The sequence below is a fragment of the Nicotiana tabacum genome, chromosome 24, assembly GCF_000715075.1.
Source record: "Nicotiana tabacum cultivar K326 chromosome 24, ASM71507v2, whole genome shotgun sequence".
Taxonomy (NCBI): Eukaryota; Viridiplantae; Streptophyta; class Magnoliopsida; order Solanales; family Solanaceae; genus Nicotiana; species Nicotiana tabacum.
This window is the reverse complement of record NC_134103.1, coordinates 96182972-96206616: the sequence shown is the minus strand read 5'-3', so window position 1 is coordinate 96206616 and position 23645 is coordinate 96182972. Positions and strand designations below refer to the sequence as shown.

Sequence of the window (23645 nt, the reverse complement as noted above, 5' to 3'; positions counted from 1 at the left end):
TGATAGTATTTATCTCCACCGACCATTTTTCGAAGTTGCATCAATGGTCGAATTTGCTATTGTTGCTGTTTTCCAAATTAATTACTTCCTCGTCAACCTCTTCTTTGTTCGGTCATCATCTACCTGGAACTCTCCCCTTATTTAGAAAATCGAAGAAATCTGAAGAACAAATTATTTTCTTCTGCTATGACAAAGGAACCTCTACCCAATCTCTAGTCGTGGAAGAAGAATATATGAGGTAGGATAATTTTAAAAAGGTATAATACATAAGTTACCCCCCAAATTATGGGCCGAATCTCTGTTACACACTTTTTTGCGGACAAAAATTATACTACACGCTCAACTTTTACAAAGTGTATCTAATACATACTATTTTTTCTTGACCAGTTTTTTAAAACATGTATAATGTCACACACCAATCAAACAGTGACACATATCATTATTTTATTAAAAATAAAATAATTATAATTATAATTATACCTCTCATCTTCCTCATCTAAACTACCATGGTTGTCGTCCTCCTCTCTTCACCATCAAACACCATAGCCTCTCCCCCCGGCCTTTTATTTAATGACAAAGCCACCATTAACTAACAAAAATCACCAGAAAACACACCCAAACCTCCATCTTTTCTGCTAAAATTGAATCAGAAATTTTGAGCCCAGATCCAACTCATTTTCCATTTCTCTTCTGTAAAAGTTCGACTACCATAACCGGCATCACCACAATTCAACTATTTAAAAATCTTCCATTAATAAAATTAAAGAATGTGCAAAAGCTTGAGCTAAGCCTTAATGGTTGGAAAAAATTTCGAAAAATTCATGCTTCCGGAAAATTCGACTTCGCCATGGCAAAAGCTCAAGTTAAGCTTCTCTGCAAAAAAAAAAAAAAAATCTTCTATGCAAAAGGTTGAGACAAGCTTTAATGATTGGCAGAGCTACAAAAAAGCTTTAACTGCTGAATCTAATCTAAATTTCTCGCCAAAAGATCTGGAAAAAAAAAAATTAAAAACTAATCAACGAGAAGTGATATGAGAAATCGTGGTGGGTCTATTTGAGAAGAAGGAGATCGGGTAGTGGAGAGAAGTGGGTCTAAGTGTCAAGGTCTCAAGGAGTAGCCATGTCAGAATTTTTTTAAAAGGAAGAAGATGACTCAATTTAAAATTTTTAAAAACTAAAAAGGATTTGACATCTAACACAAAAATTCTTCTGTTCACGCGACTCATTGTTGGGAAAACACACAATGTCCACGTGGACAAAATAGTGTGTATTAGATACACTTTGAAAATATTGAGTGTATAATGTGATTTGTCTTCAAAAAATATGTAATAGGAATTTAGTCTATAATTTAGGGGTTACTTATGTATTTTTGCCTTAGGGGGTTGGGTGTTGAGTTTAGTTATGTGCATGTCAGGTCCTTTGAATTGGGTCAGAAATTCATATGGACCAATAAACCAAGGTCATCTGTTTAATTAAACTGCCATGTCATGGTGCTGCTAAAAGGATGACATTTTTAATCCTAACCGTAACGTTAATGATATTTATAACCCAATAGTTGGAAAGAGGGTATTTATACACCATTTCAAATTAATTGTTCTTCACTCCAATTCCTAAACAGATCATTCACCTTAAGTATTAAAATATTTTTTTGTATTACGTGCATAAGTGCTCATATCGTTAATCTGATTAGTGTTTGTTTTCTCATTTTAAGGGATGAGTGGGCAGACTACATAGCCAAGACATCACCTTTAGGAACATAACTGGATCTACGATGCTACAAGCTACGTTCCAGAATTTTGGTACATACACAAAATGCGACACATATCAGATTTAAACACTAATCTCACATTATTTTCATCCATTTTCTTGATACTTAGACCACAACATTCAATACTTAGTGTGCTTCTCTCTTTATACATCTTAAAAAATTATTCCTCAAAAGTTGTTTTTCGAAAAAAAATCTAGTAATATGAATTTATGTCTTAAGTGAAAACATTATACAAAATCCTTAACACCCCATTTGACACAAACACTAGTACCTCAGCTTCCATTTATCCATTTTTTTACTTTAATAGCCGAAAAACAAAATCCCAAAGATATTTCTCAGCCCACTACCTGTACCTGGTCCACTTTTACACATACAGCACAAAAAAGAAAAATTCCAAACAAATAGTCTCCCCCACCAAAACCCCAAAAACCTCTTCTAAAACCCTTGCAATTTCAGTCCTATCACCACAAACATGAATCCCAATTTCGATAATCTCCTTCTCCAATCATTAATGGGTCGACTCCAAATTCGTCCTCCTCCTTCAACTTCAATCCCACCGCCTTTTCTTTCACCTCAATCCCTCGAAGACCTTCTCTTCAACAATCTCCCTTCCGATGACGACGAAGAAGAAGATCAAGACTTTAGTTCCTCTTCAAAATCCGAGCTCTCAAAGGAAGAATCCCGTCTTGAAAAACAAATTATCCGTACAATCCTCAGCGGAAAAATTGAAACTTTGAAACCCAATTCGGGTCAGGCTGTAACGATTGGGGAGCATCATATTTGTGTCGGGTTTCATGAGGACCCGGGTTCGGATTATCGGGTATGGGAATGGCATGGTCATATTATGCTGTTTGATGAGGAAAATGGGTATACGCCTGAGTATATTTATGGGAATTATTTTGAAAGAGTTACTACTGTTAAGGTGACGAAGAAGAAGCAAGAGGAGGAGGAAGAGGAAGTTGAGAAAGAGGAGAAAGTTGGGAATTTAGGGTTGAAGGAGTTGATTGAATCGGGTGACTCTAATAGTGAGGGTCGGATTCTTCGGAGGAATATGAATGCTGGCTCTCCGAGGTATGTAGGATCGACTTTTTTCGTCATATCGATTTATGTGACATGGTTCAGATTAGGAGCATCAAACTAACTAATATTCAGTGTAAATGAGTCGTCAACTTTTTTTGTAATAAAATGTACATATGTAGGAACTACTTATAAAAGGTATTATAAGTCACGATAATTAACAATTCAAATAATTTAAAAAGTATTTGCGAAAACATGGTCTAAGGAAAACTCGTTTGACTCTCCAAATAGTAATTGTATTGTGGAACAAAGGGAATCTTTGTTTTTCCTTTAAGAATTTGGACCTTTTGAAGTAGTTTTTAGCATATCAAATAGTTCAACTTATGCTCTTTTGTTGCTGCTTGGCTGGTTTTGTTTACTTATTGAGTATCGGAATGAAATGAGGCCTAATAGAGTTTAATGTTGTAGAGGATTCATATAGGAGATCCCAACTAGTTTGGGATCGGGACATTTTTGTTGATGATGATGTTATATTTTATTGTCGATGCGAGCTGCCGTTGAATTAGTTCTTCTCTGAAGGTTGAAAATTTGCAGAAGTAGTTGTATTTCCCCTTCTTTTTGTTGTACTTCTAGGATCTTGAGACATATGTTACGAGTTCTCATATTAAGAAATTAACTTAGCAGATGTTGAATAGGCTCCGTGTAAAGGATATGTTTGCTGTTTAATAGTACTTAAGCATAGTTGTATTTCTTTTGTACCTAAATGAGACTCTCTTCCATTAATACCTTGGCTGCAATTCATAGTGGTAAAATGTTCTAATTCCATTTCTAAGAGCTCAGATGTGGTAGCTATGTCTTTAGAATTCCTTATTTTCATCCGATCCTTGAAATCTAAGACCAGTACTTTCGTTTTGGATTTAGTTCATTCATATCTGGTTCTTGTCATGGTCCCCGGGCTTAGTTCAAGTGGCAAAAATTGAGGGACTTGCGACTTAGGTCAGCCCTGCGCAATGCAAACTAAAGAGGATTTTTAGGTGGAGAAGGGTAGAGGGGTGGGCTCATTATCCCCAAGTTTCAAAGGTTGCAGCTGGTCCTAAGGGTTGGCCCCATATGGATGTCTCGGTCATCAAAAATTATATCTAGTTCTCATGCTAAAGTAGGTACTTTTACAACTGATCCATTCACTAGAATATGTGATTCACACTATTGGAACTCTACAAATAAGATTGCTTCAGAGCCTTCTGGACCCTGTGTTAAGATCAGCAACCATCCTAATTTGGCAAAACTAGATATTATATTTTTTATCTGGTCTGTGATTATTCTGGTTTTCCACACATTCTATAGCATTTATATCTCCATAACAGCCTGATCAAGCATATTGATGACTATGTTACCTGCCTTTTCCAAGTGCGGTATTCATTGCTATACGATCTTTTCTTCTTTGACCAAGCTTGTTGCTTTACTTTTTTTCTTTAATCATTTGCAAGTATTTGATAGTAATTTGTTTTGCTGCTAAAAATAAGTGTCTGAGTATGACCCTTCCCTCATCTTTCTTCTATTCATTTGATTTAAATTCCCTTCTCATGATTGGCAGGGTCTAGCTGGCAGACTTGTGAATTTGCTCTTTTTCACAATGAGAGGCACTTTGAGGTGCTATGCGCATTTTCCTTTTGCCGCATGGAGTTTCTTTCACTTTCCCTTTTCCGAGCTACTTGGTATTTGAATGGCAAGACCAAGTAGCTTGGAAAGTTAGGAGAACACAGGCTTGAAGTGAAAGGTTTGGAGCTCCCTGGTGAGCAGCTCGGAGTTGAGACTACTTTTCTTCGATCAACTCTTTTGTTAATTTCCGAACACTATTGCCCGAGTTTTTTGGGTTGATTGCAGATAAAAATACATTCACTTTCTTAATGTTTGGTTGTCACTGAACTTGTTTTTGTGCTTGACTAATAGTTTGATTGTCGCTGAACTAGTTTGAGTATGTTTTAAATGTTGACAATACTTTTTACTGTAAATCTTCCTAGGGCGACTCGCTCAGATCCTGTATATATGTTCAAAAACTCACCAAATAAGTACAAGTAGCAAATTTTGAACCTGGAAAATCAAATGGGCTGTGGTACAAACAACCAAAGTTCAAATCTTAAATCCATTTCTGCTCCAACCTATCCAGTGGTATTTGAAGTTGCTTCCTTCCTCTAGTTACTCAAATACCACATTGGATAAAATTTACTTCTGCTTTTATAGATGTTGGCTTGGTATCCATCACAAAGATATATAGAGGAAGGAAGCAACTTCATGTATCCCTTTACTAAATCTAGAAACAAAAACAGGTGATAGTCTGGTTAGAAAAGCTTGTTTTCCCTTTAAAGTAGATAAAATCCAATATGAATTTCAACTCTACATCCTATATTAGAAGTACCTAATCCTTTAAGATCTTAGATAATACACGATCTTGTTGGATTTTCAAATAGTTACTTGCACATACAAGGTTGTGACCTAGCTACCAATGAAATTGAAATGAACAATGGTAGATCACAATTTAAATTCCAACACAGGGCTAAGATGCTAGGTAATTTTTTTCTCATTTGTCTAAGCATTAGTGAACATAGTTACGTTGTACTTGTATTGTGGGAAGTAATAGATACTCGATAAATTGGTTGATGTGCAAATAAGCTAATCCAGATAGCATTGTTATGTATAAAAAAGACCATTGTCAACCCTTTGGATGTGACAGGATTTAAACATTCCATCCCCGAAAGCAAGAGATTGCACAAGTCACAGAACAATCCCATTTTCAAATCCACATATAGTAAATTGAAGAAACATTTGAGTAAATGAAGATAGGGCATCAAAATACTATAACCACCACGGAAAATATTATCTACGATCCAAATTTATAGGGCAAGGATAACAAATTTATCTCGCCCAAATACATGCCACTGAGATAACAGTTGGCCAGTTTATATATTCAGTCAAAAAAAGGCCTGCAAAATGTAGTCAGAGGAAATCCTTAAACACTTCGCAGAGAAGAGTTCCACCTCAAACAATTCAGCACAAGACAACCTTAAAAATGAACCATATCTTTTTTTATAAGAGGCAACCTTAAAAACGAGCAACTATATTTTAGTGAAGATACAATATCTGTCAACAAAAATGATATAGTGTAATCAAATATTTCAATGAAATGCACGAGTCTCTGGTCATTGGCCAGTCTGTGCTATATTGCAATCATATAATATTTCACTAAAATGAATGAGAGCCCCGGGTCACTGGCCAGTCCAACCAACAGTCTTATTCGTCGTAATCCCAAAGTTCAGTGGATCTTGTGGAGGTGGTGGCGGTGGTGGTCTAGGCATACTTGGCCTTGCAGGGTCAACAAAAATTACCCAGCCATCCAAGAACTTGGCATTCATTCCTTCACGAGCCTTCTCAGCTTCTTCTACTGTTTCATAAGAAACAAATCCAAATCCCTTTGATCTCCCAGTTGCTCTATCAGTAATAACTTTCGCTGTAAATCAATACATAGCGAAAAAAATTGGTGAAAGTTTATCACAGTTAAATCAGAATCTTGCAAAACAAAAGAGGAGACTGAGAGGGAAAATATCTAACTATTACCTTCAACAAGTTTTCCAAATTGTTCAAATGCTTTTTTAAGGTTTTCATCACTAGTGTATCTTGAAAGCCCTGCACCATGACGTATCAAGGGGGAAAACCATGAAAAAGAGCTTAAACAAAAATAGACCAATTATTTTATACTTTCTCATACCACTTGCATCAGGGAGTTTTTCCCCACTTCAACATATTCTTCTTTATTGAAAAGATTTTCCAATTTCCTTTTCTTAATATGTAATCTTCTTCCGCTTGCCCTTATCTTTTTTATTATCAATTGTTTAACATGGAAGTGTGGCAAAAATCATGTTTAATTAAAGGCAGATGCCATCGTCCACAGAAACACATCCGAGCAACACCAGTTGAAAACTCATTCAACTATTAAGCTGCAGTATCCTTGTTAGTAAGTGCCGAAGCATCAATACAAAGTCTCTTTCAACATTTTGCAGATTAAGGAGGCAGAAAGCACCTTTACTAGATCACAGAAAGCAAAAGCACAGAGGCAAGCAATGCTAGGTCAGAAAGAAACACCCTCAAAAACGTTTCAGATGGTAACTGGAGCCCCCCCCCCCCAACACTTCAGTCACCAATAACCTTTTTTTTCCCGGATGAAGCTAAACAATTTAAGCCAGCTATAATAGTATCAGAATGAGATGAACGGGAAACTCCAAGGTACACCTCACTAGTACCTTGGATTTGGTCTTCTGCAGCAAGTTCGCCAATTGACATATGCAGTTTACAAGGTAGAAATAACTTTTGTGGTTCAGATAAGACAAACAAATAAGCCTCCCATATATGAACATGTTAGGCCAAGTGGAAAGCCAAGAGGTCTGGTTAAAACGGCTTCAATTATCAACTTACACAAGCCAAATTTGGACGTTTTCTCACATAAAAAAAGTCAAAAGGATTCAGGCCATCAATCTCCAAAGATCATGCAACCCATAATAATGGTGCACTACCATAACAACTACTATAATTAAAGAAAATCACCCTCCAAAACACAAGAATCTTTAGAAATTGCACTTGAATACACAACCTAAAAAGTATCTTGCTGGGTTCTTTTATTTTTTAAATTCACATAAAATTCATATCCTTTCAACTTCCCTTGCCGAAACTTTTTTAAATAAGAACTACCCTTTCCTAAAATTTTAACCACGTTAATAAAGAACGGTACTCAAGTCTCCTCTGATCTTTTACAGCATGATGAACAAACCAACAAAAGATATTGCATTCACGTATGATATCCAGTCATAAAAATTCAAACAAAATCTAATCAAATCAAAATTCAGTCCTAATAGCTTAAAATCTCAAATTTCAAGAGAGAAGATGGAACAAAAATCCTTGTCGAGAAGATAATCTAGATGCATTCACATTGTTTATTGGCATACAACCTCAAAGAAAACAACTATGAAAATAAATGCTTCACATATTGTTGAGTCAAAACAATATTCCTTATCAGAGAAAGATGCAATAGAAAATCACTGCAACAATTCTCTGTTCTTTATTTTTTGGTGATAGGAATATCATTGCAATGTTTCTAAATGTCTGCAATGAAATATGGTTTAAGTAGGAAAGAGCCTTGTAACCTTTGGCAATTTTTTCATCAAGATGTGGATGTACATCCATATAAAATTAGACAAGATTAGAAATGATTACATCCAACAAAGGATGCAAGTAGCACACATAGATGATAAATGGGAGGTCGCCGGAAATGTTTTGGCCAAGTCCCACAAAAACCTTCAAAAGACTGGTACATAGATTAATACTAAGATGAAAATTCTAAATAAGGATGAGATAAACCTTAAACATGGATCGAAATTATTCCAAAAAACCTACTAATTTTACTTTTTTTTTCCTTTGATAACCATGGTGTTCGGGCCAACTTGCGCGCTCCTCGACTAATTCCACGGGATACCTACCCCTCCCACCAGCAATAGGTATCAGGTAACTCCATCCACCAAGGCCCAGCAATAGGTACCAGGTAACTCCATCCACCAAGGCTTAAACAGATGAGAAGAAATCACCTAGTATTTTTATCTCCGTTGGGATTTGAACCTGAGACCTCTAGTTTTGCTTAAAGATCAAAATACTTAATATTGGAATGAATTGGTCCCAAATAGAGCGGAATGGATGTAGAGGATTCATTTGTGGTTAGAGAGTCTACTGTTTTCATTTCTGCATCAAACTTAAAAGCATAACCATTGGAATTTGGAACTAATGACCATGATTTGAACCAACTTACTGCACTAATCTTTTCAACCTAACTAGAAATTAGTAATCACAGGAACTTAAACGCCTCCAACCCCCACTCCACAAAAGACCATGAAACAATTAATAGGCGAAAAGTTTGAATAATACCAAAAATGCTATAATTAAATAGCAGACTCCAAAAGAAGTTGTTACATATATCAAAATTAGCTCAAAGAAAAACCTCCAAAAACTCAACTTTTATCTCCTTATGTAGTTATATTTTTTCATATGAACGAACGGAAAGTTTTACTTTTTAAGTGTTGGACTTAATAACTAAAATTTGTAAAATGCAAACTATAGAGATGGAGTAACTGATATGATTCATTCAATAACTATCACGAGAACAGATTAACAGAGCAAGAAAAAAAAAATAGTATTTTCTAGAAACCAATGAAATTTGTAGTAATCCCTTCAATTTGAAAATTTCTAGCAATGAATATATATCATAATTACACCCAAAACCACAAAATAATACACATACCGCTGACAAATAGCTTTGGACTTGTAAGTGTTGAATTAAAGCGGATTGAAGAAAGTTGTGATTGAAAAATTGTAGATGATGATCCACTGAAAATGCGACGAAAAAATGCCATTTTGTTCGAAGGATATTTTGTTCAGAGCAAGTTCGGGGTTTAGGGTTTTATTAAATGATGGTGAGTAGTAAACCTTAGGGGTTCAAATAGATATTTTGACAAAGTAGTGGGACTTTCGTGAAAAATAAGTAACACGTTCTTTAGGTCGAAGGTTCATGACCTATCTAATGTCTCTCCGTCCATTTTTGTTTTTTCATTTTATTTTTCTTCTGTCTATTTCACTTTTTTCTCTACTTCCAAATCTACAGATTTTGGTTAATTTATTCGGTAAACTTTGTATGCTTCAATTTTGAATATTCATTTTTATTATTTCAAGCTAAAAATAACTCCGCGTCAATTCTGAGTAAACTTTTTAACCTACTTAACATATGTTGCAAAATATTTCAGAAGATCAATAATACATAAGATCAAAATAAAAAATATTTTGCATGTAGAGTTAGTAATATATGCAATTTGAAAATATTATTACTAATATATGTTTTTTCGGAAGATATTCACTTACCAACCAAATACCTTTCAATTTTCATGAAGAAAGATTGTTAGCTCTAAAAGAAAGGGAGCAAGTATCAAGACACACCAAGGATACGATCATACGACAATAGTTTCACGGCTCCACTAACCAGCAAAAACGATAAAAATGAAGTTAACTTCCTCTTTTTTTCTGCGTTGTAGGGGGGAGGTGCAGAGAGCAGATAATTTCATAACCCAATCACTACATATATTCAAACATTGCATCACATCAGTATAAGATATATCCTACATTTGAGTTAGCCACTTTCTAGCAAAATTTTCTCTGTATGCACTGGAAATGTACAAAAGGAAACTACCACTGCAAAAAGAAAGGGGTAAAAACAACGTTTGCCCCACGCACGCATGATAAAAGGTCAGCATGCCTCGAGGACTTTCAACGAGCAGTTCCTCAGCTGCTCTTTATACATCAGCTGAAAACTAATCTATAAAAGCAATGACTACCTTATGAAAACATAGTGGTAAATAACGAATACGAAATGCACTTGTCCTTGCATCTAAGAATGATCCCTACAAGATCCGCGAGCAACTTGTTGTGCCTCCCAAAATACCTTGCTTTCTTTACTATATAATCACCTTGAAACTTAAACTCATCAGCTATAGGTGCATTTTGCATATTCTAGGTATTAAAGAAAAGATCGATCTGCAATGAGAAGCACCTCTTTCTCTATTTTCACCTCCATTTCAGATCATTGAGTAGAATGAGGTCTCCCTTCTTAAATCAGAGTGTGTGCAAGATATGTAGCAATCCTAGTTCCTTGTTGCACATTCTCGACAAAGATGAATTATAATTCATAAGCTGTCTGATGCACCTCCTTCTCCAACATTGACGCTCCCTTGAATACCGTCAACTGGAAGTCTCTTGAATACTTCAGATACTGTTAAAACAGTTTAAAAGAATATCAATATAGAACTAAGTACTCAGTACATATTTTTTTTTTACTAAATGGAAAAAATAGAAAGGGTAATAGAGCTAGGGGATTACATCAGACATTATTTCGATAGACACAAACTCGACTTTCGTCCCCGTCCATGACAGGCAAAGGGAGCAACAAAATATAGGACTTGAAAATACTCTAACTAATGCCTTCCCCAAACCAATCTGAATCCTGACCATGGTTTGATCAGTAAGGTTTACGATTCTATTGAAAAGAAAATTCAACTCACGAAAAGAGGTCAACAGGAAGAAAGATAGAAGGCAAGACTTTTAAAGCTATGCATGTTAGTATTCCAACGAATACTCGTATTCCCACACCAAATATTTCTACATTTTTACTTTAACGCAGCCTAAACATCCTAACTATAAAACATTCAACAGCTTGCAATTGCTCTTGTTCTTAAATTGCCGATGAGATATTGGCATGTGTGTATAACTTGACTTCAAATCTTCACTAGTTTCCAGTGGCCTTGAACATTTACAGCTTGAATCTATTCTCTCTTTTTTTCCAGTATCGAATCTATTCCCCTAACTATTAATTGCTATCATCCCATTACACAAAGGAAGTATCAGATAAACAAAGTAAAAACAAATGATTGTCAATAAGAATGTTAAGACTTAAGATCCACTAACTCGTTCATCAGTCATCTTTTTGAACCCCAGTTTATTTGTCCAGATGGATTCCGCCTCCTCAGCAGCAGGCAGAACCAGGTTTTTAACATGCATGGAAGATAATAGCATCTCAATACATGCAAATAACGCCTGGAAATAACCCTACAAAAGAAGAAAAACGAGAATCATCAGCTTGTGTAAATTGAGCATAGCAAACGAGTAAAGTCAAACAGAGCTTACTTTCCCTTGGTTTTCTCTACTTGTAGCCACCAAAGGTAGTTCAGCAACCTCTTGCCCGAAAATCCTGAGAAGACCAGCTGATACAACTACTGACCTGTGGCCATTTAGACACGTGATTAGTAACTCAGCAAAGCAGAATACTCTGTGTGTATGTATAGAACTCCCGAACCAACTATTAGCGCACTTGAGCAGGCATGTATTATTTTTATCATGAAACCAGAGAAATAACTTGAAAATCAGTTACTTACTTTACAGTCAAAACGATGCAATACATTCCCCCAAATTCTTGACCCGAGATGTTTCGCCTACATTAGACAGAAATATAGAAATTAGAAAAGCCAAATGTCTGCAATTCAAAATACAGCAAGTTCTCGAGTTCTAGCAGCAAAAGGTAAAAGCACAAAAGAAGGCCAAAAGATCCAAGGAAATAATTTGACAAATACTGAATGCAACTCCTTTGATGCAAGTTTCAGACTACTAGATTAAACTAAGTTGCAACTTAACTATCTTCATTACTCATGAACCAATTATTCTGCCAAAAGATGTGTAAATTTAAGTTGCTAATACGCTGAAATAGCAATCTGCTTAGGAACTTTGCCCACATACTTCAGGTACAAATATCTATTATACTGGGACCAATTAGTCGTTTCAACTCCTTTGGGGGGGGGGTGTAGACAGTAGAGACCAATCTCGGCAAGTCTAGTATATTTTTAACTTAATCACATGCAAATACTGCAAAATATCATGTCTTTATGCAGTAAGCTCTTCTTACAGTAAAGCATCTATACTATAATGATAAATGACCAAGACAAGATGATTATACAGAACTAAAGAATCTAGGATGCAAATGAGAATGCTCAAACCAAATACCCAGTTTCTTAAGAAAAGTTCAAGAGTGCTATCCTAAAGGAGGGTACTGAAAGATCAAACACGAGAAGGATTGTCTCTCAATTTTCAAATACAGTTCCTTGAAGGACAGCCCGGTGCACAAAGCATCCCGCATTCGCGCAGGGTCTGGGGAAGGGCCGCACTCTAAGAGGTGTGATGTTAACAACCTACTCTAATGCAAGCATTAGTAGTTGCTTCCACGGCTTGAACCCGTGACCTATAGGTCACACGGAGACAACTCTACTGTTGCTCCAAGGCTCCCCTTCAACACAGTTCAAAGACAAGAAAACAAAAAACACCGAGTCTCTAAGAATAACCGGGGTGTTATACTTTTGATAAAGTAACCTGTGTGTAACACTAGGATTGCAAGCGAAAGAATACTCACCCATAAACCATAACAGGTATAAGATCTCGTCCAGATTTGGCAACAATAGGATCAAAGCACTCCTGCAAAAAAAGACAAAGATGACAATTAAAATAAGGCAAGGAACTTGAATTAGGAAAAGTTTGACACGGAATACAAGGATAAGTTTTAAATATTCAATTATTTTTTTAAAAGAGGAATTGATAAGTAGAATCAATTATCAATGATGCAGTAATTAAAAGGATCTGCCTGTTTCTAACTATGTTGTTGCTGATCAGAATGGCCATTCTGTCAAGGTTTCTTGAGCTCAAGAAACATGGTGATTCACAAGACTACTTGCGGAGTGAGTCTAAAGTACAGTTCAGTTATCAATGATAACGGAGGACTGGCCAATGGAAGAGAACTGCTGCAGATTTATAGATAATTCTAGAGAAAATACTGGCCTCACAGTTCTATATTTTGGAATCTGACAAATGGGATAGAAATGTCACACCATTATTGCAACTTGAATGACTCAGGTGGCAAAACAGAACTCAACTTTCACACTCATAGCTTCCGTGCCATGCAAAATTAAGTAGCTTTACCATATATCTTAAAACATATAAGTCCAATTGTAATACAGTAATGTGCAATCTCCATAAATTCAGAGATTTATTCAGTGTCCTCTTTATGCTCTGAGATGTCAAAAAATGATTCCAACTGGTGCTTAATCCTAACAATAAAAAACTTACCCTAAAGATTGTTGCTGCTCTGGAAAGAAGAGGTAGATGCTCCGGGTAGCGACTCTTCCCACTTAAGATTCGCCACTGAATGTCATTTGTAGCTGTATCCATTAAACATTTCTGGACATGCTTCTTAGTTACTGCAGTTGCTGCAGGTGCTGGAATGACCTCAGCTCCCTTCAGAACACACTTCTGAAGTACCGCATAAACGCTATTGCAGTCATCGCAACAAAACCATTTATCTTTTGGGAGTTCCTGACAACAATTTTGAAAAGCACTTATGAGTAATGGACAACATAATCACAGTTAGCCAACACAAGAAAGAAACTACTCACTTTCAGATCACACAGCCCACTTTCCCGCAGACACCCAACATGGAATTCTTTCTCACACTGCATATGCACACACACAAAAATATAGAAATTGGATACTGGGGGAGATGGAACCATAAGAAACGGGTAGGAAGGGCAAGGTTAAAGATAGCGGTAAAACATCTGAATATGGCAAATAAGGCATACCTGGTCACAGAGCATAACTGTCCGATCATCAAATTTGGCAACACTAAAATCCGGGGTCCTAGAAATATATGGTGGAAAAAATGAGTTCAAGGGTATACTTATCTCCACTTGTTTGCACCCATTTCAAGTTTTTGAGCACAAGCAAACCCGACAATATGTGATAACCAGGTCAACAGATAAAATTTCATAATGGCCAGCATGAACTACATAGTGGAAGTGGACAGGAAATAAAATAAAACCCATACTTTAAGCGCATATCTCACAGCAGAATTATATTCCCATACACAGCAAAATAACACCTTCAATTTCTTCAACACTATCCAAACTATTTCAAGCTACTCATAATAATAAATCATAGAAGCAACTACTCCCTCTGCTAGTACCAAATCTGATGTAAACATTCAATGACAGTATTGCCACATATGAACATTTTTACAAGGTGCATAAAATCTAATGATGAATACTCATTATATTTATTTCATTCTTGAAGTGCTACGGAACACCTAAATGCAGACTGCAATGAGACCTACACATGCACATATTCAGGGGAATGAACCACATCTTGAGAAGAATACTGTTGGTTCTTGCTGTAGAAGAAAGAGAAAAGATGAGCCAACCCCATTGTGGTTTGACCAGCTTTATCACACTGGACTAGTAGTGCATTAAAATATGTACTACCGACTTGTGCGAAGACCTAAATATATTAAAAATTTCCCCGCAGGAAGATATTTCAAACAAGGTAAACTAATTTTATTCATTAGAAGAGATTTAATACTTGGTACTTAATTTTAAAAAATTACATAAATGGAAACTAGGGCTACATAAGTTTTAAATGCTTTCTGAAGGACCACAACTGTGACAAACCTGCAAACAACGCACCCACCACCTTCAGACTCCGGAGCTTTAACCACTCTTGTCAACCGTATCATAATTGGTCCTGCATCTCCTGCAGGTTTCCTACCAGGGACAAAATTGTCTCTACAATATGAACAGAGCCAACCACTGGTTGGGGTACACTGTACACCTAAACAAGCTGCAAACATATAGGTTTTGTATGAGCAGAACTTATAAGCACAAGTGAGGTTATTAGGCAGAGAAATTGAAAGAGCTCCCCTTCAGACAACAAAAAATCATGCAGTCTAGCTTAGCTAGTTTCTTGTAACATGGACTTCATTTATATTCAAATAAGTAGAAGCAGCACTAAATTTTGATTTTAAGATACTATACAGAGCAAACCATGTACAGATCTATCAGTTTACCAACCAGTACACTGTAGAAAGACAAGAATAAAAACTTTGTCAAACATTTGAGCCAAAAGAAACCACCTGCATGGAAAGCCCGAGGACACCCTTCACAGCAAATCAGTTCTCCCCCATCGCCGCATATTGTACACATATCATCACTGTTATTGGTGGCAATACTTTGACCATTTGCCAGCATTAATGCTATATCGTGTAGGGTAAGTCCATTGGAAGTGTAGATGTGACGGTAACTGGTCATGAATAGAAATATTCATATCAGTATCCCTTTTTTCATATTATGCAAATAATAGTCTTTGAGACTACTTACGGCTGACGTTTAGCTGCACATCCAGCATGAGCCTCAAACTGGGACGGACTTATCTGTTTAGAAAGAAAAAACATGCGTAGTAGTAAGCAGCTCTTCTGAATTTTATATACATAATTATATATACATATATGTTATATGTATATGTTTGGGCTTTATATTATTACAAGTGTGAGGGTGTGTATGTTATAAAATTTACCTCAGTATCACAGCAGCTGCAGACTATGCCAATTCCCAGCTTGTAGCCCCCCAGAACTTTCTGCAGAAAGATTTTAATTGCTCAAACATAAATCACAATTATGGCAACTGCTGCCAAATGGAAGGCCCCGACCACATAATAAAAATTACAGAAACCAATGCACAATAAATGACAATATTCAGAGTTGAGATAGAAATGAATCTGACCTTCCCCTTAGAATAATATGCCAAATCAGTTCCATCTGGAAGTCCATTTGGCATGAATAATGATCGGTGCAAGTCATTATCCCTATGTATATTAAAAAGATTGATGATAAATGCTGAGCCAAAAAGAAGAAATCCTTTAAAAGATTAATAAGAGAAAGCATACCTTTTTCTTGTGCAACCTTCAGCAGGTCTTTTTGGCTCTACTGTTGAGCTGGAAAAATTGCTCCTTGGCCTGGAAAAATAACTGCACCATTAGCAACAGCATACGAATATGCATTTACTTAAAGAATGACCAGTTGCACGAAATAGATAAAGTAATAAAGTAATGACAAACTTTTTAACCACATGCTTCCATGCCTCTGCTGTCTCCATATAGCTAAATGGATTTGGAGGGAAGTTGTCAATATAGGAGTAGGAAGCAGGAATAAGGCCATCTTCCATCACCGAACTGCAATCACAAGTCCACCATAGTACAGTGCAGAGTTACAAAGAAAATGAGTATGAAAAGTTTCAGCAAATCCATAGTATAGTGCAGAGCTACAAAAAAAATGAGTATGAAAAGTTTCAGCCAATCCAACACCCAAAACCACACAATATCATTATTACACAAAACCCTCAAACTACAAGTAGATAAACTCCAAATGGGACCAAGCTTACAGGTCCATGCTGGAGGCCTGGATCTAACTTAAGCAATTCTAAACTCTTCTACCAATCTCCACAAGTAAATGAGGAAAAAGAAAAGGCGCTTCAGAAGAGCAGAAAATTGGGTCATATTACAGAGGGAAAGAAAAATGTTGCTTAAAGTGGCCTGGTTTAGTAAGTTTTCTTGACGTATTCAACTTTTAAGTTTTTGGGATATCAAGATGCCATGAGCTATTGCACAATAGACGCCAAAGTCAATAATTACACTGTGCCAACCATAATATAGGCATAGCTAATTCCAAATCAGCGGCAATTGGCGGACCACACACTGATTGATCTGTTCACTATACATGAGATTATTTTAAGGTTTTAGATTAACACAAAAATTGACCCACTAAGATGAAATAATATTACTTGTAAAATGAGATTATTAAGGTGCATTTGGTACTCTATAATGCATCTACAGGAGGCCTACTTGATCCAAGATGCACATTTGAATAGGTTGGGTTGATTAGATGTTCCTTTAACAATGGGTATAGTATACCAATCCCAACATGCACGACTGATGGAAAGCTAGAACTTTGTGCTTTCCCCAGCAAAGGACTATTGAAACCAAGGGCGGATCTATAGTATTGGGTATGGGTTCTCGGCAACCTAGTAACTTTTACCTTAACCCTGTATTTATATTGAGAAATCTATAAAACGTTTAATACTTTTTAGCTAGGAACCCAGAAGTAAAATCAGTTGTTGGTTCAGCCGAAAAAGGAAGAACCAACTTAAGCTATGTTCCTGAATAACTGGCGAGGGTTCGAATCCCATTGTACACTTTTTAACTTCACTTTTTTTTTTCCCCACAAAACAACACCTAGAGGCATTATAGATTGAGGAGCTTGCAGGCATTATAGGTTGCAGTATTGGGACTCTACCAACAACATATTAGGACTCTACCAACAACATACTTAGGTCTACCATTGAGCGCCAAATTAAAAAATTGTGAGATATGGAATGGGATTATTGAAAATTTTGAGAAGAGACTAACTTCCTGGCAGCTTCAATAAATATCCATGGGTGGCAGATTAACTCTCATCAATAGTGTGCTTGACAGCATTCCAACATACTACATGTCATTGTTTCCCATCCCAAGGAAGGTGCTAAAGCAACTTGATAGAATCAAGGGACTTTCTTTGGGAAGGTAATAGCAACACTCACAAGTTTCATTTGATAAAGTGGGATAAAGTCACTCAACCAAAATGCAATGGAGGTTTGGGAGTTAGAGATCTAGCAGCCCACAATAAATGCCTGCTAATGAAGTGGCTTTGGAAATATGGCACGGGAGAATCAAGCCTATGGAAGGAAGTGATCAGTGCCAAGCATGGGAAAAGAGATAACTGGAGCACTAAAAGTTTATGCGCCCTATGATGTGGGACCTTAGAAGTATATTAGTAAATTGGGGAATGAATTTTTTCAGAACACCCACTTCAAACCAGGCAATGGGGTTCGCATTAGATTCTGGAAAGACAAATGGTTAAACAACACTACACTTATGGATGAGTATTCTAGCCTATACCAGATTGCTCTTCACAAGAATTCCTCTATTGCTCAAAACAGAAATGGTAGCAACTGGAATGTTCATCTTAGAATAGCTGTGCAAGATTGGGTAATTGATAGCCTTTTAGATATGCTAGCAAAAGTGGAGGGGTACAATATTGATGAGAGCCAACCAGATACCATTTGTTGAGGGAATAAGGGCACCTTCACAGTAAAAGAATACTACGGACAGATTGGTTCCCAGAACCATGTGATAGATGCATGGCCCTAGAAGTTAATATGGAAGACCAAACTACCTATCAAAGTTATTTGCCATAACTGGATTGCCCTCAATGAGGCCTGCTTAACACAAAACAACCTCAACAGAAAGGTTTCCAGTTGGTCAACAGGTGTTATCTATGGTCAACAGGTGTTATCTATGTCTGGAAGATGCCGAAACTGTCAACCATCAGTTTTTGCACTGCCAAGTGGCAAATGGCCTTTGGAATATGTTCCTCTGCATTTTTGGCTTAAATTGGGTCATGCTACAGAATATGAAAGAGGCACACTTGAGTTGGAGTTTATGGAGAGTTGATAAGACCATCAAAAAAAATCTAGTTGATAACCTATGGTGCTATTTTTTGGTGTTTATGGAATGAAAGGAATAGAAGATGTTTTGATGGAATCTCAACTCCAAATCACTCTCTCAAAGCTATATGCCTACTCAATCTTTTTTGTTGGACTACGTTAACTTCTTTAATTAGTACTGACCAATTTTTGGATTTTGTTAGCTCCCTGGTCTTAGATTGACATTGTAAAGGGATCTACAATTCTTATTATTTCTGCATTTCAATACTTTTTGTAATTCTGCATCTCCTTGATGCCTTTTGCTAATGAAACACCTTATTTCATCAAAAACAACACCTGGAGGCACTTTTTTGTTTCTCTTTTTCTTTTAAAAACAGACCAGCCAAATTAAAAAACTTTCTTACTTGCTGAAAATATCACTTTTGCCCAAATTATGGGAACTCATAAGGTTCAAATCTTGTAGGTAGAGTCTTGAAGAAGCAAAAAACAACAACAACAACCTAATGGAATCCCACAAGTGGGGTCTGAGGAAGGTAGTGTGTACGCAGACCTTACCCCTACTCCGGTAGAGTAGGGAAGTTGTTTCCGATAGACCCTCGGCTAAAATTACAAGTTTCCAACATTCAACCATTTTTAGCTCTTAAACATTTGTGGTAATACTTATGTGGTGTTATTCCAAAACCTATTCAGTATCTATCTTCAATAAAATTATAAAAGTCAATGTAACTTATCAGCATTCGACGTACTAATAGCTAATAAATGAGCAGTCCAAAGTATCTAGACTGTATACAACTTATTTCAATCAACAGCATACAGCACTTACACTCAAGCACGCCCTTTAAGCTAAATTCTAATAAAAACTCTGTTACAGTAACACCAAGACAACATCATCCTAGAATCATATTACAAGGAACCTTCAATTGCACATTCCATCAACATCCAGCTATGGACAAAACATGCCATTCAGGTGCTAAAATGCCTGGACAGGAATCAACAACTCATTTCCTTGAAGATAACAATTGTCGTGGTCGCATCGTTCATATGATTGGAAACGGAAAAAACATAGAGGAGCAGTGGACACGGCTAAATCAAGTCAGCTGGTAATGTCAAATAAGGAACACTACAAAACTGCAAGACTTTTCATGTTTTAAATCACATTACAGCTGTTCAAGAAAAGAAAAACAGTGATAAATACAGCACATATTGGATACCTATTCAACATGATAAGCTAGATAAGCTAGACTTTTGTCTCCTTTCTCTTGTTCACCCCAATCCAAAATTAAACCAAAGAAGACTGATAAGAAAGTAAATCAGGGTGGAGGAGCAATGACAAGATCAAAATACTTCAGATAAAGTACGAAAAAAACACTTTAAAATGTACCTTAGCTTAGAGTGATACATTCCTGAAGCCTTTCCATAAGAATATTGGTTAGCACTAGCCACCTCATAGTATTGCAGGAGTTTTGCTGCAAAAATAGAAGAGGATATTATGAATCATCACACAACTGACAAGAATTGATACGCTATATGTTCGTTCCTCCTACTTGCACTATTCTTTGCCCCGTCTGCATCCACTGGTTCGGACAGTACTTATATCATAATCAAGGATATTATTATCCATATCTGTACCAACAAAGCCCCAATACCCTAGAATAACTACCTTGAAATCTCCTCAATATCACAACACAATTTTGCCCTTATGTTCCCACAAGGTACTTAAAAACCCTGGTGTTAAATTTGTAAACTGCATTGCTCTGTAAACTACTCTCTACTCTCCTTTTTCTTTTAACTTTGCCAGAGAAAGTGCTTAAAATCAACATCTTACTTTAAAATTTAGCAATCTATGCTTATAGTGGATAAATAAAAAGTAATTTCGAAAATAACGAGTAAATCAAGCGTGCCACTGATTCTAGTTGCGGAGAAAGAAATTGTCTTGTGAAAATACTTAAACTGGTCAAGTTATTTATTTTCTACAGTCTGAGCTCGATTGTTTATTGAAATGAACATCATCTAGAATAGAGGTCTATGATGAATAAGCAGTAATATGGTGATTTTATTCCCCCAACCCTTCTCCCTGTTACCATCCACAACAAACGATAGCATAAATTAGAGCATGGAAAGCATGAGAACATCCTTTTAAGTACTTATTCCTGTCATGTCAAATATGAGACTGTCTCGGAATTGAATAACATAAATAAATCAACAGAGACATCAACATTAAACCACCTTTCCAAGCCTCAAAATATTGTTCATTAATAGAAGAACCAGCCACGTCTCTTACAACTTCTTCTAGTCGGCTAAGTGGTGCAGTCTTCAACTCTTGAATTATCCTGTAAATAGGTTTTCCATTCTCCAAATAAATATGATTGTTTGGGTGTCTAGTCTTGCCCCCAGCATGCACTTCAAATTCGTAAGCACTGAGAACCTGCAGAGACATCAATCTGTTCATTATGTTCATTAACATGCACACATATAGCTTTTACTTTAGACAGGAAACTTACTTTGGAGAAATTGCAGAATGAACAACCACACAAGTATCCGTAATCCTTTATGATTCCAGGAAGCTCCATCTGGCAATCATTTATAGAAGTGCTTCAGGCTTACGTAAAGACCACTAAATTACGGGTATAAAAAGAGAAACCCACAAATTACCTTCCCAGAAGTTGAAATGTACTTCACCCTTGCTCCTTCCAAAATACCCGTCGATAGAAGCTTCTTGACATTTGTCGGGTAAGCATCAGAAATGACCTTCTTAGACATTTTTAATTCCATGTTTGGAGGACATAAAAAAGGATCTCCGTGTCGATAAAATGCTCCATTTGTGCTTGAAATACGTTGAGTCATATCATCAGATGCCAAAGGATACCATGCATGTGCTTCACCAAATCCATCATCAACCCGATCAGTCACGGGCAGAGCAGCTGAAGCATATGCATTACCATAATCCTCCTTTCTTTTGCTAAACTTAAATGTAATCTTCCTGACACCAGTTGTGCTAAATTCCTTTGGAATTTCAAGTACCACAGAGGACTTTGCAACTGCCTCGGATACATCAATTTGATTATGCTCTTCTTCACTGACACTCTCATCCGCGCTTGAATTCCCTGACGAAAAAGATGTAATCTCTCCAGAACCACCTTGATTATTACTCAACAAATCAACCCCTTGACTACTGATAGTCTGGAAACTTGATGTGTTCTCTCTTGGAGACAAATTTGGATTTGAAACTTCAGAAAGCATCTCATCATTCGAAGCTTCCTTCACGTCAATCCTTACACAGGGATGGACATCACAATTATTCAACTTTTTTGCCTGCTTCTCACCTAACTCTGATTCCTCCGTGTTTAAAGTTTCAGGCGCATTCGTGGCACAACCTTCTAATTCTATACCATTTTCAGTTTCAGGTGCACGATTCGTGCCACAACCTTCTAATTCTACAGTTTCGGGTGCACGATTCATGGCACAATATTCTACTCCTACTCCATCTACTTTTTCGGTTGCACAATTAGTGGCATGATTCGTGGCACAACAATCTAATTCTACACCATCTAAAGTTTTAAAATTAAGCTTCTCAACACATGGCTCCTCCTGTTCAGTACTAGCATCTACCAACCATTGTCTGTCACACTTTGAATCAACATTTAGGGGTTTCTCAATTTCCATCATTCAATCAATCAATCAATCATTACCGCGAAATTTATAAGAACTGGAGAAATCAAATTAACAAAACAGCAAGCCAATCCAACACTTATAAGAACTTGTCCCAACTCCAAGAACAGCACTGAATTGGAAACTTCGCAAAAAATAAAGGTACTTAACCGCCAAAAATGAAAGCTAAAAGGTCCTATAAGCAAAACCTTGAAATTTCTAACCAATTCAAGAAAACCTCCTTCAATTTGAATTGTTAGATGAATTTAACCTAACTCCACAGCTCAAAACTCAAAACTCAAAATTCAAAATCTAAATATCCAAAACTACTTTGAGAGATCTGCGGATAAACACAAAACAATAGCAAAACATACAGTTTATTTAAATATAGATCTGAAAACTCAACGCATAATTTGATTTTTTATAATACGAGGAAATATTTATGACTAGGGTTTTTGCAATATCAAGGATTCAAATCAGGAAGACAAAAAAGGCAACTAACCAACTGAAAAAATTTCGATTTCGCGGTATGAAAAAGAGGAGAGAGAAAAATGAAGTATTAGATGAGATTTGGAAGAAACGAGAAAGGCGAATAGATAGGGTCATAGGGGAAGTTGTTGTTGTCCTATTTTTATATCTTTGGGTAGGGTCCATTTCCAGGTGTCCTATGTTATTTTACCACGTGGCAGCTTGATGAGTCGGATCTTTCGATTTGGATATCAAATATTTTAAAATGGAGAAAATCATTATTCTTTCTGAAGAGGAAAAATGAAAAAAGAATGACGTAGAGGTTTGTACTTGGAAGTTGGTAATTGGCTAATTTGCGTTGAAGAAAGAGTAGAATATCTTAGCTTAATTTATCGGACGAAAGTTAATTTGAATCCTAAAACAAGCTCGGTAAGTTTATGCAGACTTCGTATAAGGTCTATGGTTAAAATTGGGTCAAAATGTTATGGTCTTACTCTTACACCATTTTATCCTAATAAATGTAAAAGTTTAAAGTTTCTCGTAAAATTGGGAGAAAAGGTTACTTGTAATTTTAGCTCCAACAACCTCTTAACACGGTGACGACTCAAGGGTCAGGCCAATAAAGCAATGAATTTATGCGGTAAAAATTTCATGGGACAGCTAATCACCCTCCTATTTAATATATACCCATTGTTTTAAATTTGGAAAAATATCCAAAATTGCCCCTCTACTATGGTATATAGTTTACTTCTGTCACTC

General features: G+C 36.4%; 3 protein-coding genes across 3 annotated transcripts; 1 reads left to right on the top strand and 2 right to left on the bottom strand.

The window, feature by feature from the left end:
- Window positions 1-2129: 2129 nt before the first annotated feature.
- On the top strand, window positions 2130-4746 carry LOC107761513 (uncharacterized). The gene is made up of 2 exons (XM_016579737.2): window positions 2130-2838; window positions 4379-4746. Exons 1-2 carry the CDS (start codon window positions 2240-2242, stop codon window positions 4383-4385), a joined length of 606 nt encoding a protein of 201 aa, XP_016435223.1. The 5' UTR covers window positions 2130-2239; the 3' UTR covers window positions 4386-4746.
- Window positions 4747-5836: 1090 nt separating this feature from the next.
- On the bottom strand, window positions 5837-9280 carry LOC107761512 (organelle RRM domain-containing protein 2, mitochondrial). The gene is made up of 3 exons (XM_016579736.2): window positions 9122-9280; window positions 6397-6465; window positions 5837-6289 (listed from the first exon to the last, which is right to left on the bottom strand). Exons 1-3 carry the CDS (start codon window positions 9231-9233, stop codon window positions 6048-6050), a joined length of 423 nt encoding a protein of 140 aa, XP_016435222.1. The 5' UTR covers window positions 9234-9280; the 3' UTR covers window positions 5837-6047.
- Window positions 9281-9872: 592 nt separating this feature from the next.
- LOC107761511 (uncharacterized) lies at window positions 9873-23023 on the bottom strand. The gene is made up of 19 exons (XM_016579735.2): window positions 21423-23023; window positions 21272-21340; window positions 20997-21195; window positions 20152-20236; window positions 16348-16461; window positions 16177-16245; window positions 16014-16095; window positions 15808-15867; window positions 15612-15664; window positions 15368-15534; window positions 14907-15075; window positions 14043-14100; window positions 13860-13916; window positions 13534-13779; window positions 12824-12885; window positions 11799-11855; window positions 11551-11644; window positions 11332-11472; window positions 9873-10639 (listed from the first exon to the last, which is right to left on the bottom strand). Exons 1-19 carry the CDS (start codon window positions 22434-22436, stop codon window positions 10547-10549), a joined length of 2889 nt encoding a protein of 962 aa, XP_016435221.1. The 5' UTR covers window positions 22437-23023; the 3' UTR covers window positions 9873-10546.
- Window positions 23024-23645: the final 622 nt, after the last annotated feature.

Coding starts and splice junctions, on each gene's coding strand:
- LOC107761513 (XM_016579737.2), top strand. CDS start 2,240: ATGAATCCCAATTTCGATAATCTCCTTCTCCAATCATTAATGGGTCGA.
- LOC107761512 (XM_016579736.2), bottom strand. CDS start 9,233: ATGGCATTTTTTCGTCGCATTTTCAGTGGATCATCATCTACAATTTTT. Junction 6,466..9,121: donor TCCAAAGCTATTTGTCAGCG/GTATGTGTATTA, acceptor GTCATGGTGCAG/GGCTTTCAAGATACACTAGT. Junction 6,290..6,396: donor ATTTGGAAAACTTGTTGAAG/GTAATAGTTAGA, acceptor ATTGATTTACAG/CGAAAGTTATTACTGATAGA.
- LOC107761511 (XM_016579735.2), bottom strand. CDS start 22,436: ATGATGGAAATTGAGAAACCCCTAAATGTTGATTCAAAGTGTGACAGA. Junction 15,076..15,367: donor TCCTCGGGCTTTCCATGCAG/GTGGTTTCTTTT, acceptor ATATGTTTGCAG/CTTGTTTAGGTGTACAGTGT. Junction 12,886..13,533: donor GAGCAGCAACAATCTTTAGG/GTAAGTTTTTTA, acceptor CTTTTTTTGCAG/GAGTGCTTTGATCCTATTGT.